This window comes from Typopeltis vanoorti, chromosome 9 (assembly GCF_054136105.1).
Source record: "Typopeltis vanoorti isolate ZY-2024b chromosome 9, IOZ_Tvanoo_1.0, whole genome shotgun sequence".
In the NCBI taxonomy this organism is placed as follows: domain Eukaryota; kingdom Metazoa; phylum Arthropoda; class Arachnida; order Uropygi; family Thelyphonidae; genus Typopeltis; species Typopeltis vanoorti.
This window is the reverse complement of record NC_143557.1, coordinates 137,036,127-137,050,064: the sequence shown is the minus strand read 5'-3', so window position 1 is coordinate 137,050,064 and position 13,938 is coordinate 137,036,127. Positions and strand designations below refer to the sequence as shown.

The 13,938-nt window shown below is 35.2% G+C and overlaps 1 protein-coding gene across 3 annotated transcripts in view; it reads right to left on the bottom strand.

Moving 5' to 3' along the window:
- The window catches only part of Piezo (piezo type mechanosensitive ion channel component), a 1,325,935-nt gene that overhangs the window by 402,105 nt on the left and 909,892 nt on the right, over positions 1-13,938 (bottom strand). For all 3 annotated transcript variants that reach the window (XM_090398322.1, XM_090398324.1, XM_090398323.1), the window contains one exon: positions 12,770-12,927. In XM_090398322.1, coding sequence (XP_090254448.1) covers positions 12,770-12,927 — 158 coding nt within the window. The remainder of the gene's footprint in view (positions 1-12,769; positions 12,928-13,938) is intronic.

Here is a 13,938-nt window from a genome sequence, read left to right as displayed (position 1 = left end):
CTGGAAAGTTGCTAAACATTTGGAATTCTCTGTCAAGAAAGGGTTTATACTGAACTTATAAAGCTAATAATTATAACAGACTTAGGAGTCATTTGGAGAAGTGCCATGACTTGAGAGGTTACAAGAAAATAATGTCAGTAGTGTATGGGAAGTGGTCAGAGTTTGTTTGAGAGAAGCAGAATCAGACTGCATACTCCAGGTCAGGAGGATAAACCAAGTTGGATTAAGTGGATGAGTAGAAACATAAAGCAAGAAATGAAAAAACACTGTGGAGGGAATATATGGAAAAAGGTGATCAGTTTACTTATTACTCATGAAGTGCAAGTAAGAATGGTAACTAGTAGTAAGAAAGGCCAAATCAGATAAGAGAAAATTAGCTAAATAAATCCAAAAGAGTTTTTTCATTACGTAGCAAGTAAGGGGGGAAAATGACTATAGGAGGATGACTTTAACCATTGTGGATGGTAGGAAGGTAACAGAGAGAAAGGAAATATTTGAGTTATTGAATAATCATTTTGCAAAAGTGTATCATCCAAGTGAGATTTTGTACTTGCTGATGTGACAAAGATGCATATCATAATTCAGGTAGATGAACAGGAGGTATTCAGCATATTGAAAAATATCAATGTAAATAAGGAAGTGGGACTGGATGACATCAGCCCATGTATTAGATGAATGTGCAAGAGAATTGGCATTGCTTCTGATGAAGTTAAGTCTCAGCTCTGGAGTGGTTCCAGGGAAGTAGAGAGAGGATAAAATAGTTCCATTGCATAAAGATGGCTCCAAGACAGACATAGCAAACTACAGCCAATTAATATATTAGGAGTGGTTGTTAAGGTATTGGAAAAGTTGGTTAAAGGTAAAATCCAATGGTGAATGGATAGGTATAGAATACTCTATAGTGAGCAGCATGGCTTTTTAAAGGGTAGGTCCTGTCTTAGTAATTAATTCACATTTTATAACAAAGTGACAGCAGAATTGGACATTGCTGACCCCGACAATGCTGGACTTCACAAAGGTGTTTGACAGAATACCACATGGACAATTATTACAAAAGCTGGAGCAAATTGGAATGGATATGAAGCTTACATCATTGATAGGGGATTGGCTGACAGACAGATGCCATAGGGTAGTATATAATGGAATGGAATCTAGGATAATAAGAGTGACTAGTAGAGTACTGAGGGTTTTGTGCTAGAGCCACTGCCCTTTAATTTGTATATCAATAATATAGAAAAAGATTTAAGGGAGGGGGATATTCAGTTGTTTACCGATGATATAAAACTGGGAAAGGCAATAGCTGATAAAGGTGATGTAGATATTCTGCAAGATGATTTAAATAAATTGGCATTGTGGACAGAGGATAATGATTATCAATTTGTTGCAAAAAATGTAAGGTTATGCATTTTGCATTGAAAAGGTTATATATATTATGTATGAAATTGATGGTACTGGACTGTAGGCAAATGAGGAGGCTAGGGACTTAGGGATAATGATGGATAGAGAGTTGAAGTTCAGAGAATATACTGTAAAAGTTGGTAAAATACTTCAACGGATTACTTGGATGTTGAAAAACATCTAAGTAAAGAGAGAGAAGTTATTATCATCTCTACAAGGCTATGATTTGGCTGCTTCTTTTCTACTGTGAACAGATTTGGTCACCTGGGTTTCTTGGGGACGAGGAGGTGGTAGAGAAGATTCAGAGACAAGTGATTAAGCTGCTGACAGATTTCTGGAGTGCTCCCTATGCAGATAGGTTGAATATGTGTGGGTTACAAAGTTTAGTTGATTGGCAGAAAAGATGAGACATGACAGAAAGCTTGAAGATATTAAAGGGGTTTTATAAAATTGATGCAAAGGAAAAATTTCAGTATATGACAAATAGGGAACTAGGGGTCATCTGTGGAAGTAGTGTAACAGTGTGGTTAGTACAAGTGTGCACACTAGATTTTTTTTTTTTTTTTTTTTTTTGTGGAGACTGGTAAATGAGTGGAATAAATAATTGCCAGACAGTGAATGAGTTTAAGGAGAGATAAGACAGGTTTAATGTGTATAAGAGTTTGAATCTCCCATGATGAGTTGCCAGACTACATGGAGATATCATATATGGGAGTTAAATTGATGAAAGATGGGGTTAAAGAGTTTTAAACTATGTTCTTTCTTGTGGTTATATCAGTTGCTTTAATATATATTTTTGTTCTAGGTGTTTATCAGAACCCCCCCCCCCAATCATATAACACCCCTTGGTGCATATGTCAGGAATTTGATTATGGTGACTATAAATAATAATATAATACCATTACAACATTATATATTATCAGAGCATTATGCCCAATTAGCAAGCCTAGATATCATAAACCTATTCACCAATGTACCAAAAGGTCAGAAATGACTAATGGTACACAGTAACGACAATGCCACACACTGCCTGCTAACTAGGCCTTTTTTTTTTATTTTTTTTTTTTTATGTTGCTCCTGCCCACAAAAAAGTTATTAGCAAACCTACAGTACATTTTGTACATTGGGCAGGCTAGGAATATATATATATATATATTTTTTTTTTTCTTCAAAATTCATTTTTACTCGGTTGGAATATTATAAAAAAGGTTTAATGACTATTACCGAGAGAAAAGATGACAAGATATATTTAAAAAAGATACTACTAGTTTACTAGTTTCGTTACATGAACATCCTCAGGTATCACATTCAAAGAAGTATATAAAAAATTACAGAGACTTAAAATTGTACTAACAGAACAAGTATAAAAACAGTAGCGTGTTTGAAAAAAATGCAAGTATGAGTTCCAAACAAACGAATACTACACGCAGTCGCAAGTGCACCAGTACTGAACAGAAGCAAAGTGTGCGTCAGAGAGATTGTAACTCAAGCTGTTGTTGATATGAGAGGAATTTAGAGAAATTTCCCTAGATTCAACAAACTTTCTTTCGAGTTCATCGTAGCACACATGGATGTTAGCAGTTTGAGTCCAATTTACAATGTGCTGGCGGCCTTCGTCTGAGTTAGCTGAAAAGAGAACGTGGCTAGAGAGAGCGCTAGCTCTAGTCCTGTTATAGGAGATATCTCTACGGTGTTCATCCAAACGTAGAAGGATGGATTTAGCAGTCTGTCCATAGTATGGCTTTCCGCAATCGCATAAAATCTTGTATACTCCTGGAAACCGAGTAGGAAGATGTTTCTGTTTATGTTTGCTAAGTAATGAATGAAGTTTTGGAAGCATAGTGAAGCACGTTTTGAAGTTGAATTTCTTGAGAATCTTTGCCAGTTTTGGTGAAAGAGAGCTGATGTAAGGCAAGGAGATGAAGGCTCTTGGGGAAGAGGGATCTTCAGAAGTAGTTGAGTGCCTGGGGGAAAGAAATTTGTCAATTTTCTTTGGAGAGAAACCATTGTTAATAAACGTTTTTTTAAGATGTACAGATGGCGCAGCAGAGCATACATCGAAGGAGGTAGTCAAATATACCAACCAAATATGCTATTTTCCTTCATTATTGTTTTCTAATATACAGTATCTAAAAACAAACATATTGTCCCCCACTCTGTGCAGATTTGGTTATAATTAATTGATAAAGTATTCAGAGTTATCAATACAATTAATTGCATTAGACCAATTAAGATGAGCAATGATGTGCTAGGCACTCTTAAAACTGTCATACATTGATAAAAATGCAATCATAGGGTCAAATGGATGTGAATTTTGTAGCACAGGTTGCATAAGCCACGACAGCACACCCAACTGAAATGGGCATGCGATGACACTGATATATATATATATATATATATAGTTCTGTATATGTTATCAACAAGCTTTCGAGAGTATAGCTGAAGTTATAAAATAAATAAAATCAAAATACAGATAATTCTAGTTACATACACTTTCATTACCATATTTATATGCATATGTGGTATCATTTCAGTACATAAGGACTATTGCCATTTCCTACCCAAGGTAGAGGAGGTTTTGGCCTGCATGCACCTTGTTTCCTACCTCTGTCCACTGTGCTCAATGATGCAAAATCCATTTTGTGTCCTTACTGCCTTATTGGTCTATGTAGGGTCAGCGAACTGTGGCTCATGAGCCACATGCTGTAAGGATGCAGATAGTTAATGTGAAAGGTGTTTATTCTGGGTGGTACAAATGATTTAGCAGGTGAAAGGAGGGTTGCTAGTGCAGGCAAAAATGAAAAGCGAGAAAGTAAAAGTTGTGAGCCTATTGTCATAGTATGATAGAGGTGAACTGACAAGGAGAACTATGATTGCAAATGAGTCAGTGTGTAGATTGTGCAGGAGGAATGGCGTGGAGTTGAAGATTTGTGGAGTGAGTTTGATGAAAGGAAGGATTTATGTAAGGCAGATGGCTTGAATCTAAATGAATTTGGTATCAGAAGTGTTGAGAAAGTGTTGTTCAGTGAGAATTCAGTAGTACAAAGTCAGGGAAACTAGAATGTTTAGGGGGAAGGGTGCAGGCAACCTAAATTTAGTAAGTGGGAAAGCGATTATGTGATGCAAAATGTAGCACTCCAGATTAACTATAGTTGGCTAATTAACACAAGATGTAAGGGAGGTGCACAAATTCACATGCAGAGAAGATGCAAGGAATAAGAAAAGTCTCAATGACTGTGTTATTGTCGACAGTGATATTTTCCCACTGATTCAGGACACAAGAATATACAGAGGATTTGGAATAGGAAGTGATCACCATTTAGTGTTGAGCAGGATAAAACTGAACTTCATGTTGAAAAGCAGGATATGCAAAAAAGTTGAACAGCTATCAGATGTGAACTGTAGACTCAAATACATAAACATTACTTAAGAAAAAATGAAAGAGTTTGAAAACAAGAACCAATCCATGGAGATTCAGCAGCAAACCCCAAGGAAAAAATTTGATTGATTCAACTGACAACTATGGTAGGAAGTCAACTGAATAAATTTATATGGAATAAGATAGATATTTGTCAAAACACTAAACTAGCTGTATTCAAGACAGTGTTCAAACCAATTTTAACTTATGGATCTGAGAGCTGGGTTAGAAATAACACTCATCATCTAAGACCGGAGACCACACATATGAGAGTCCTGAGAAAGATTAGGGGGACTGAACAGATGACATTAATGGTAGTATCATATTACAAACAAGCAAAGAATTTGACATTGTTAGCATTCAGGAATGAGTTAGCAAAGCAAATCTCAGATGGTATGGCACTTATACAGAATGGAGAGGGAAAGATTAGCAATTTCTCTTTAATGCACTGCATATCACAAAAATTAGGTATTGTACATATGCTGAAAAAGAGGACAATCTCTATTATAAGAGATGAAGGAACACTAAAAGAAGAATTACATTCTCTTCTCCAACTGTCAGAAATGGATATTCTAAAAAAATGGTAGTACAAAGAATACTATTCTCTACAATAGATCAATGACATTCGCTACAGGACCTCAGTTTCCATCCCTTATATTGGCATATTTTTTCTAAAAATCACCAATATCATGAAATCTCATGACATAAGAGTGGTGCTATGCACTCACTTCAAACCCACTGTAATTGTACGAACTCCGTTATGCTGGAATATAATAAATTTAGTTTAATCCTTTATTCAAGTGTGAGCAAACAAAGTTTGTGCCTGAAAATATCTTCAGGACTGGGGTAAGGTGGTACAACACCAGGCAACTCGTTGCAAAGGTGGAACAATAAAGGTGGAATTATAGTGCCACCTATAGAACGTTCCTAAATAACAACAAGTGATATCATCCATGCTCTGTGCATGTTTTGTACCCGCTCTGTTCTTTGTTTAATATAATTAGAATTGGTTGATTATAGTTTGTAACAGTTTTTTTTTACTTTTTAGTGTCTTACATCAGTTATGTACCCTGAAGATGCCAACAGCCTTAGTTGGTGAAACTAGTTGGTATAACTTAGTTGTTTATTATATGCATGCACTTGATCAATATAATCCCATTAAAAGTCTTTCAAAAATGGAGAAGACAGTTCATGCCTGGCATTCCATTTCTCCCACACTCATTGGATGGGACAAGAGCTCCATACTTACATGGAAGACAACCTCAACGCATGCAACATCAAAGAGGCTATGATGGTCATCCACTCACAAGGCACTCTCAACAGAAACCAAGTAATGATTTTACATAACATTTGGAAGTCGCTTATTAGATCTTTCAACATATTGGACTTTGTGTTTCCACTTGTATTTTTGTGTAATGGTTCCTAGACATTCGGTTTTAGTTATATAATGATTCATATTTCCTGCTTATTGTATATTTGTTTGTTTTTCCCAATCCAGACAAAGCCACTAGCATATGTGGCAAAACTAGGAGGCTTAATTAAATAACTATTACAACCTATAAACCAATGTTAGTTATTTTTTGCTATATTCATTTTTGGTGGAAAACATCAACATACTCATCATTATATTAACACTAATGAATCAAGACTACATTATCACTTTCTCCAAGTGGAGGCAGCATAGCTAGATTCATAAATGTTAATGATGAGTATGTTGAATTTTTTTTGACCAAAAATGAATGTGAAACTAGATGATTACGACAAACTTAAGAGATAGCTTTCAGCAGAGAAATCACATAATTTGGAAGTGAGATATTGTTGTTGTTGGTGCATGGGTGATAGTCAAGGGGTGTTTAAAGAAAGCAATATCTGAAAGTATACCTAGAGTCAGAAGGATAAATTAGGTAGGAGTTAGATGGATGAACAGCTTTGTTAAGCAGGAGTTGAACATAAAGAAAAAGGTGATCAGCATGCCCATGAGTAGAATATAGTGCAGGCAAGAAGGGAAACTGGTATAGTAAGCAAGGCCAAAGATAATTACAAGAGAAAGCTAGCTAATGAGGCCAAAATCCTAAGGAGTTCCTTTTGATATGTGGCAAGTAAAAGGAGGAATTACTATAGAAGGATGACTAAAAAGTGGTGATGGTGGGGAGTTAACAGAATCAAACCAAACAGTTGAATTAACGAGTGAGCATTTTGCAGTGGAGAGAGTATTATCTAGGTGGTGACATTGCAATGCCAGAAGTGACACTGACTGATAGGAGAAATAGAGGTGCTTAAAATATTGCAGAACCTAATTACAAACACAGCCATGGGACTAGATGAAATACATTCTCTGACAAAGCTGTTTAATTTAAGCCTAAGAAGTGGGAAGGTGCCCAATGAGGTAGAAAGAGGGCAAAATAGTCCCATTGCATAAAGGAGGCTTAGAGACAGAAGAAGCAAATTATAGGCCAATCAGCATCACAGGAGTAGTGGTTAAGGTAATGGAGAAATCGATGAAAGACAGAATTCAGGACCGGGTGGACAGGAATATGATACTCATACAGCATGGTTTTGTGAAAGATAGGTCTTGTCTTAGTAATTTGCTTATTTTTTATAATCAAGTGACAATAGAGTTGGATAAGGGAAATGGCTACTCAGTGATACTGCTAGACTTTGCAAAAGCATTTGACAAGATACCTCATGGAACTCTATTGCATAAACTGGAGCAAATGGGGGATATGAATGAGGTAATTTGGATAAAAGGGCAGCTGATGGACAGATCTCAGAGAGTGGTGTACCACAAGGCTCAGTACTTGGTCCTCTGTTGTTGAATTTGTATATCAACGATATAGGAAATGGTTTCCCAAAAAATATTCAGTTGTTTGCTGATGATGCTAAACTGGAAATAGCAATGGTAAATGAAGGTGATGCACAGATCCTTCAGGAAGTCCCAAACAAACTAGCAATACAGGCAAAGGTAGATGGATGCCAGTTTAATGTGGCCAAGTGTAAGGTTCTGATCTCTTCCCAAAAGCACTTTGGGAAGAGATCAGAAGCTGTGTACTATACTAATGGAACTGAACTGCAGGAAACTGATGGGGTCAGAGATTTTGGGATGATTGTGGACAGAAAGTTGAAGTTCAGATATCTGTGAAGTTCAACAACTTTACAGATGTTGAAGAACACACTAACAAGCGGGGACAGAGAGATTATTGTTTCCCTATTATAAGGCTTTAAGATGGCCACATCTAGCACAGAATTTGGACTCCCAGATTCCATTCATGGGGAGGAAATCCAGAGATGAGATGAGTGGCAAAGATTGTGGAAGGTCTGTGGAATACTCATAATGACAAAAGACTGATGATTTGTTGGCTTCAAAAATTAGCTGATAAGTGAAACAGAGGTTTTAAAGGGTATTAAAGGAGTTTCATAGGATTGACACCAAAGAATTTTTCAGTACATGGCAAGAAGGTAGAGAATAAAGGGTCACCAGTGAAAGTTGTGTAAGAGTGACATTATCAAGGGTGTTATGACTAGGTTTATTGCTTGGACAGTGGTGAATGAGAGGAATGAATTGCCAGAGGTGGTTGTAAGTGCTTCATCAGTGAATGAGTTTAAAGAGAAGTATGGCAGTTATTGTGTGAATGATGGCTAACGTGTGAATAAATAGATCTTCCATGAATGGTCTTCTGACTCCATGGAGATATTTCTTGTATTATAATAATAATCATGATCATGTTTAAGGGTCAAAGCTGTATAACTGAGAGGACCTCCACATTGCCTTAAAAGAAATGTGGAGAACCGACCAGGGCTTCTGGCCTAATGTTCAATCCTCACCTCCTAATGGTGCACCCTGTTAGGTGCACCATTAGGAGGTGAATGAGGATGGACTGACAATTTGGAATTTAGCCGACCAAATTGTATTCTTATTGGCTTAAACCACAAGTAAAATGATGGTATACAAGATGACAGAATTTCATGCTGGCTGGGGCGTCATCTAGTTAAACAAGGCACCAGTTGTTTTCGCAAGGGAACCAGATCAAACAGCGAAAAGTCGGCTACTTGAACAAATTGTGAAACACATCCAAAATCAACATCACCAAAGTTCAAGATCAGTACTATCAACAGAAGATGGCTGAAAGTCAAGGAGATGGAACTAGCAGAACAACTGGATAAGTACTAGATCGACATAAAAGTGGTGACTGAAACAAAAAAAATAATAAATACAAAATGTTATATTTAGCCAATGACAATCAAAGAAAAGGAGTAGCAGCCATAGTATTCAACACTAAATACGAGGCTAATCCTATTAAATGGCACTCTCAAGAACAGTGATGTGGACAAATATCAAAATGGGGAACTGAATAATGAGACTTATTTATGCCTATGGTCCCACAGAAGGTTCTACTAAGGTAGAAGTGGAGGAATTTTTTGATGCTTTAGAAAAAGCAGCTGACACAATGAAAAAGGAAAAGTTGGTCCTTGTTGGGGATCTAAATAGCAGAGTAGGAAATGATTGTCAGACATACAAAAATATTTTGGGAAAATTTGGAGAAAAGAGCAAAGCTAATAATAATGGCAAATACCTGTTGGATTTTTGCTCAGGACATAGACTGGTTATTACTAACACAATGTTCCAATATAAAAATGTGCACAAATTCACATGGAGAGAAGAGGCTAGGAGTAAGAAAAGTCTTATTGACTATGTTATTGTTGATAGTGATGTTTTTTCACTTGCGCAGGACAACAGAGTGTACAAAGGTTTTGAAATTGGAAGTGATCATCATTTAGTCTTGAGCAGGTTAAAATTGAATTTTGTATTGAAAAGAAGAGCATGTAAGACACTTTTAAAGCAAATAAACGTTGAGCAATTCTCAGATCTGAGGTGTAGACTAAAACACACAAACATTATTAAAGTAAAAAAATGAAAGAGTTTGAGAACAGGAACCAAACCTTGGAAATTCAGTCGCAAATCCTGAAGAAAACATTAATTCATTCAATCAGAGAGGCATGTTGTGAGGTTGTTTGCAAGGATAGAAAATTCAGAACTTCATGGTGGACATAGGAAGTTAAAGAGGCAGTGAAAAAAAAGGACATATGAAAAGTTCCTGGTGAATAAGACAGCTGGTTCTTTTAGAGAATGCAGAAACAAATGTAAGAAAGCTAAACAAAAATAATGAGAGATGAGAAGAGTTAGATAAGAATATAGAAAATAAATATCAGGAAGGTGGCAAAATATTCTGGATGCTGTTGAAAAAGTTCAGAAATTGAGGAAAGAATGCAGTAAAAGGAATTAGCAATGATAAAGCTGACATCAAAACTGGAGAAAAAGATATCCTTGATGTATGGAGTAATTAATTCAAAAAATTGCTAAATAAAACAAGCAGTGACCACAGCACAGTGATAAAAAAACATTCAATAGGCATGGAATCAGGAATACATATCCATACTTGAAGTAGAAAAAGTCATCAAAAGCCTGAAATGTGAAAAGGTAGAAGTAGATGATATTCAACCAGAAATGCTCAAGTATGGAGGTATAAAAGTCTTGCAGTGGTTGCACTGCATAGTTCAGAAAACTTGAAAAGAGGGACAAATTCTATATGATTGGAGTAGAGCTCTCATAGTACCCATATATAAAAAGGGAAATAAAACTGAATGTGAGAATTACAGAGGTATTTTTCTACTGAGTATTCCTGGCAAGATTTATGCAAGTATACTTGGGAAACGGTCAAGAAGGATTGTGAAAGGGAAGCTTGGTGAAGATCAGGATGGATTCAGGTTAATTAGAGGTTGTCAGAATCAGATTTTCATTTACAATAGCTGAGAAATCATGCAAATATAACAAAGATCTGTAAAGTTTTGTAGACCTGCAAAAAGCATATGACAAGGTGCCAAGAGAAAAACTATTCAAAACACTACAGTTTTATGGAGTCATTGTGGCATTATATCAAGCAATACTTGGTCTTTATTTAAGATGTAAGTCAGCAGTTAGAATTGAAGGAAACACAGGAAGATGGTTTGATGTTAAATCTGGTTTGAGATTTCCTCTCTGTTATTCATTATCTATATGGATCACATTATGAAGGAATGCAGTATTAAATCTGATATCAAAATTGAACATGTTAATCTCATCTCTTTACTTTATTCAGATGATGTTATCATAAATTATCTACACATAAACACAAGAAGTATTATTTATTAAACATACTGCCAAATATTTTAGTATGAAACTAACGAACTATCATCAGTGGTCTGAACAACATTTTTACAAGGTAGAATGCAAACAATTGAATTATTCAAAATAGTACGAACCACATGATGATGAATTGCTAATAGTGTTATACTTCACAGAAGAAAAGTGATTATGATCACTTTTATGATTAACCTTTTATTCAGTGTAGCATAATGATATTAGCGATTTAACATCACACAGCTCGTACTATTATGAATAATTCAATTATTTCCATTCTACCTTGTAAAAATGTTCAGGTTACTGATGACAGTTTGTTAGTTTCATACTGAAATATATATTTTTTTAAATTCAGGTCTCCATGGAGTCAAGAGACTCATCGCAGGAGGTCCTTCTTAGGAAAAACAAAGTCGATCATACCACTCCTTGAATTCATTGACCATTCTTGCTCTAACCATTCTCTCAGGCAATGCATTCCAAGGTCATACCACCCTCCACACAAAGAAACCACTCCTCACCCTCTTGCTCACAGCTTCCTTTTTTAACTTCCATTTGGCAGTATATTTAAAAAATAATTCTTCTCGTGTTTATGTGTAGATAATTTATGATACTATGGCACAAGTTTCCCTCAAATTCAGATGATGTTATACTTTTCAATAAATCCAGTACAAGTCTTAAAGATTCCCTAACTAAAATGAATAACTGTTGTAATAAATTTGGTATGAAAATCAGCAATAACAAGACTAAGACAATATAAATAGGCAAAAACACTGAAAATATCAACTGAATCATGAATGGAGAAACTACAGAACAAGTAAAACATTTCAGCTACTTAGGCACAATTTTTAGTGAAGATATTAAATTAAATATGGAATAGACAACAGCGTCAATAAAGCCTGTATGGTAGGAAGTCAACATAATAAATTTATATAGAATGAGAGAGAGAGAAATTAGTCAAAACACTAAATTAGCTGTATACAAGAGTGTATACAGCTAATTCAAACCAATTTTAACTTATGAATCTGAGAGCTGGGAAAGAAATAAAACACTTGACCCAAGACTGGAGACCACAGATATGAGAGTCCTGAGAAACAGTAGGAGTGTGAACAGATGGCAGCAATGGCAATATCATATTAAAAACAAGGATATTAGAAAAGATTTTGACATTGTTAGAATCTAGGAGTGTGTTAGCAGAGATAATCTCAGGTGGTATGGTCAATTAAACAGAATGGGAAAGATTAGCAATCTCTGCCAGGTTGGCAGGAAAATGACACAGAGGAATATTAAGTTATAGGTGGACTGATACAGTAAAAGTGCTTTAGAAGACATAAATTTAAGATCTGATAATGCTGGAATCTTGACAGATAACAGATTGATTTGGTTTCTTGAAATTTTGTTGCCTTGACATAAAAATGACCTAATAAATATTCATAAAAAGAAATTTTTTTAAAGACTCCATGAAATTTATTGGCTCTTAAAGTCTATCATCTCCAAAGCGACCTTGGCTTTTAGAACAATTTTAGGATAAGGCAGTTAGTTTATGCCTAAATATATATTTCTGTTTGGAAATATTCTGCTTGCCAGTTTGCCTAGTGGTGCAATGAACATTATCATGAGATCTCCACAGATGGAGATCTGATGATGATAATAACAATAGAAGTGTTTATCTAGTAACTAAACCATTCTTCACTACTTCAGTAATCTAATAAACAAGTAACATAACACACAATTGTTACTTAAACATATATACCAGAAGAAAACAGCAATAACTAACTAACCTTTTCTTTTAAAACAGTTTTTTCTTTTGAGAGTCGGCGAGCTACATAACGATAGTCTTTAGAGATGGAGTTCAGCTTTGCAGCACAACTGATTAAAAGACTCTCAATAAAAATTTGGGTGAATTTTGCCCAACGTTTCACTTTTTCAACAACAGTTTCTGCAAGATCACACATACACATATATCAGCATAAAAATAAATTCAAAAGAACTTACTTTACAATAATTTTTAAGATAAAATGAGAAAATATAGAAATAAGGAGTTCAGCTTTTTTTTTTTTATTATTATGTGATTACCATCCACAACAAGCTATAAACCTATAGCATATCAGTACCATAGGTGGGCTGTACAATATACAAATTGGTTTTTAAACAAATTGTAGAAACAAATTAGTTTTTAAACACCACCACCCCCTAAATTACTAGTGAAATCTCAATCCTTCTTATCTCTTAATATCTTCTTAACAGGAGATTGGAGGTGTCTTTCAGGGATGATATATTATCATCTCTTGTCTCAAACAAGATCTAGCATCATCTTATGGCTTATCACATCTAGAACCATATCAATTATGACCTTCCTCTGAGATGCAATTTCTCCTTATATTAGTACAAAGAGTGCAGGCTGAGCAATTATCATGAGGGACTTCAACTATATTGAAGAGCAATATAGTGGCAAGATGGAAATGGAATTTATGCAGTTACTGAGGGTAATTACCTGAAACAGTATGTGATGGAGGAGACAAGGGTTTTGTCTCCTCCATCACATTGGATCAGGTAATAGCATATGATGGGATCATGTATCTGGATGCATTCATCTATATAACTAAACCATTCTAACCTATTGTTAGCAGGTATTATTCATAACTCAGTGTGATCTATCAAAATGCATATGTAATTTATTCATTTGGCTTGAATTCCAGCCAATGTGTTATTAATTTTCTGAAGAAGTTTCATTTCTAAGTAAAGAGCAATTTCATTTCAGCACCTTTTCTAATTATACATTTTTTTCCTTCCAGAAGAGTAATAAGAATGAAGACTGAATTACAGAGATTATTTTCAAATGGCTTGATAATTTATTATTATTATTTATTTATTTTATTTTATTTTGCAATTTAGTCATAAGATTGATGCAAGGGAAATGTTTCAGCTGTGTGATAGTAATGGAAGAACA